The 1185-nt window shown below is 65.5% G+C and overlaps 1 protein-coding gene across 2 annotated transcripts in view; it reads left to right on the top strand.

Annotated features, from left to right (window-relative positions):
- Positions 1-11: 11 nt before the first annotated feature.
- Positions 12-1185, top strand: part of LIPE (lipase E, hormone sensitive type) — an 8919-nt gene continuing 7745 nt past the window's right edge. For both annotated transcript variants that reach the window (XM_021383993.1, XM_021383992.1), the window contains exon 1: positions 12-546. In XM_021383993.1, the coding sequence (XP_021239668.1) occupies positions 16-546 (531 nt within the window). In that variant the 5' untranslated portion in view covers positions 12-15. The remainder of the gene's footprint in view (positions 547-1185) is intronic.

A 1185-nucleotide genomic window follows, 5' to 3' on the forward strand; every position in this document is an offset into this window, starting at 1 on the left:
TCCCCAGGGGCCGCCATGGACCCCCACCCGTCTCCGGACCCCCGCCCCCTCTTCCGCGCCCTCTCGTCCCTGGCCGCCGACAACGCCGCCTTCTTCCTCAACACGGGCACCGCCGTCGGCCGCCGCTTCGCCGCCGCCTGCCACCTCCTCCGCCACCACGGAGGCCGCCTGGAGCCGGCCCTCCGCCACCTGCAACGCCTGCAGCACCGCTTCGACCTGGACCCTTCCACCCCGGGCAACGGTTACCGCAGTTTGGTGGCCGCCACCCGGCGCTGCGTGGCCCACGCGGTGGCCAAGTGCCGCTACGTGGCCGCCCGGCGTCAGAGCGTCTTCTTCCGCCCGGCTCACAACGCCGCCGAGCTCGAGGCCTACGGGGCGGCCCTGGGGCAGCTGCGGGCGTTGCTGTGTTTGGCGCAGGGGGTGCTGGCCGCCAGCCCCCAGGGGGCGCTGTTCGCGGCCGAGGAATCCGGGCTGGGGGAGGCGGTGCTGCAGGAGTACAGCACCATGCACTGCGGGTGCTTCTACGGGAGGTGCCTCGGGTTCCAGGTGAGGGGGATGTTGGGGACCTCGGGGTCAATGGGGACCTCAGGATCATTGGGGACGTTGGGGACACTGGGGACATTGGGGTCAATGGAGACCTTGGGGTCATTCAAAGCATTGAGGTCAATAAGGACCATGGGGTCAGTGGGGTCATTGGGGCCAAGGGGGACCTTGGGGTCAATGGGGACATTGGGGTCCATGGGGACGTTGGGGTCAGTGGGGACCTTGGGGTCAATGGGGACATTGGGGTCAATGGGGACATTGGGGTCAATGGGGACGTTGGGGTCAATGGGGACATTGGGGTCAATGGAGACGTTGGGGTCAATGGGGACGTTGGGGTCAATGGAGACGTTGGGGTCAGTGGAGACGTTGGGGTCAATGGAGACGTTGGGTCAATGGGGACATTGGGTCAATGGGGACATTGGGGTCAATGGGGACGTTGGGGTCAATGGAGACGTTGGGGTCAATGGAGACGTTGGGGTCATTCAGAGCACTGAGGTCAATGGGGACACTGGGGTCAATGGAGACGTTGGGGTCAGTGGGGTCAACGGGGACATTGGGGTCATTGTGGACCTTGGGGTCAATGGGGACGTTGGGGTCAATGGGGACATTGGGGTCAATGGGGACATTGGGGTCAATGGGGAC

The sequence above is a fragment of the Numida meleagris genome, unplaced genomic scaffold (assembly GCF_002078875.1).
Source record: "Numida meleagris isolate 19003 breed g44 Domestic line unplaced genomic scaffold, NumMel1.0 unplaced_Scaffold843, whole genome shotgun sequence".
In the NCBI taxonomy this organism is placed as follows: domain Eukaryota; kingdom Metazoa; phylum Chordata; class Aves; order Galliformes; family Numididae; genus Numida; species Numida meleagris.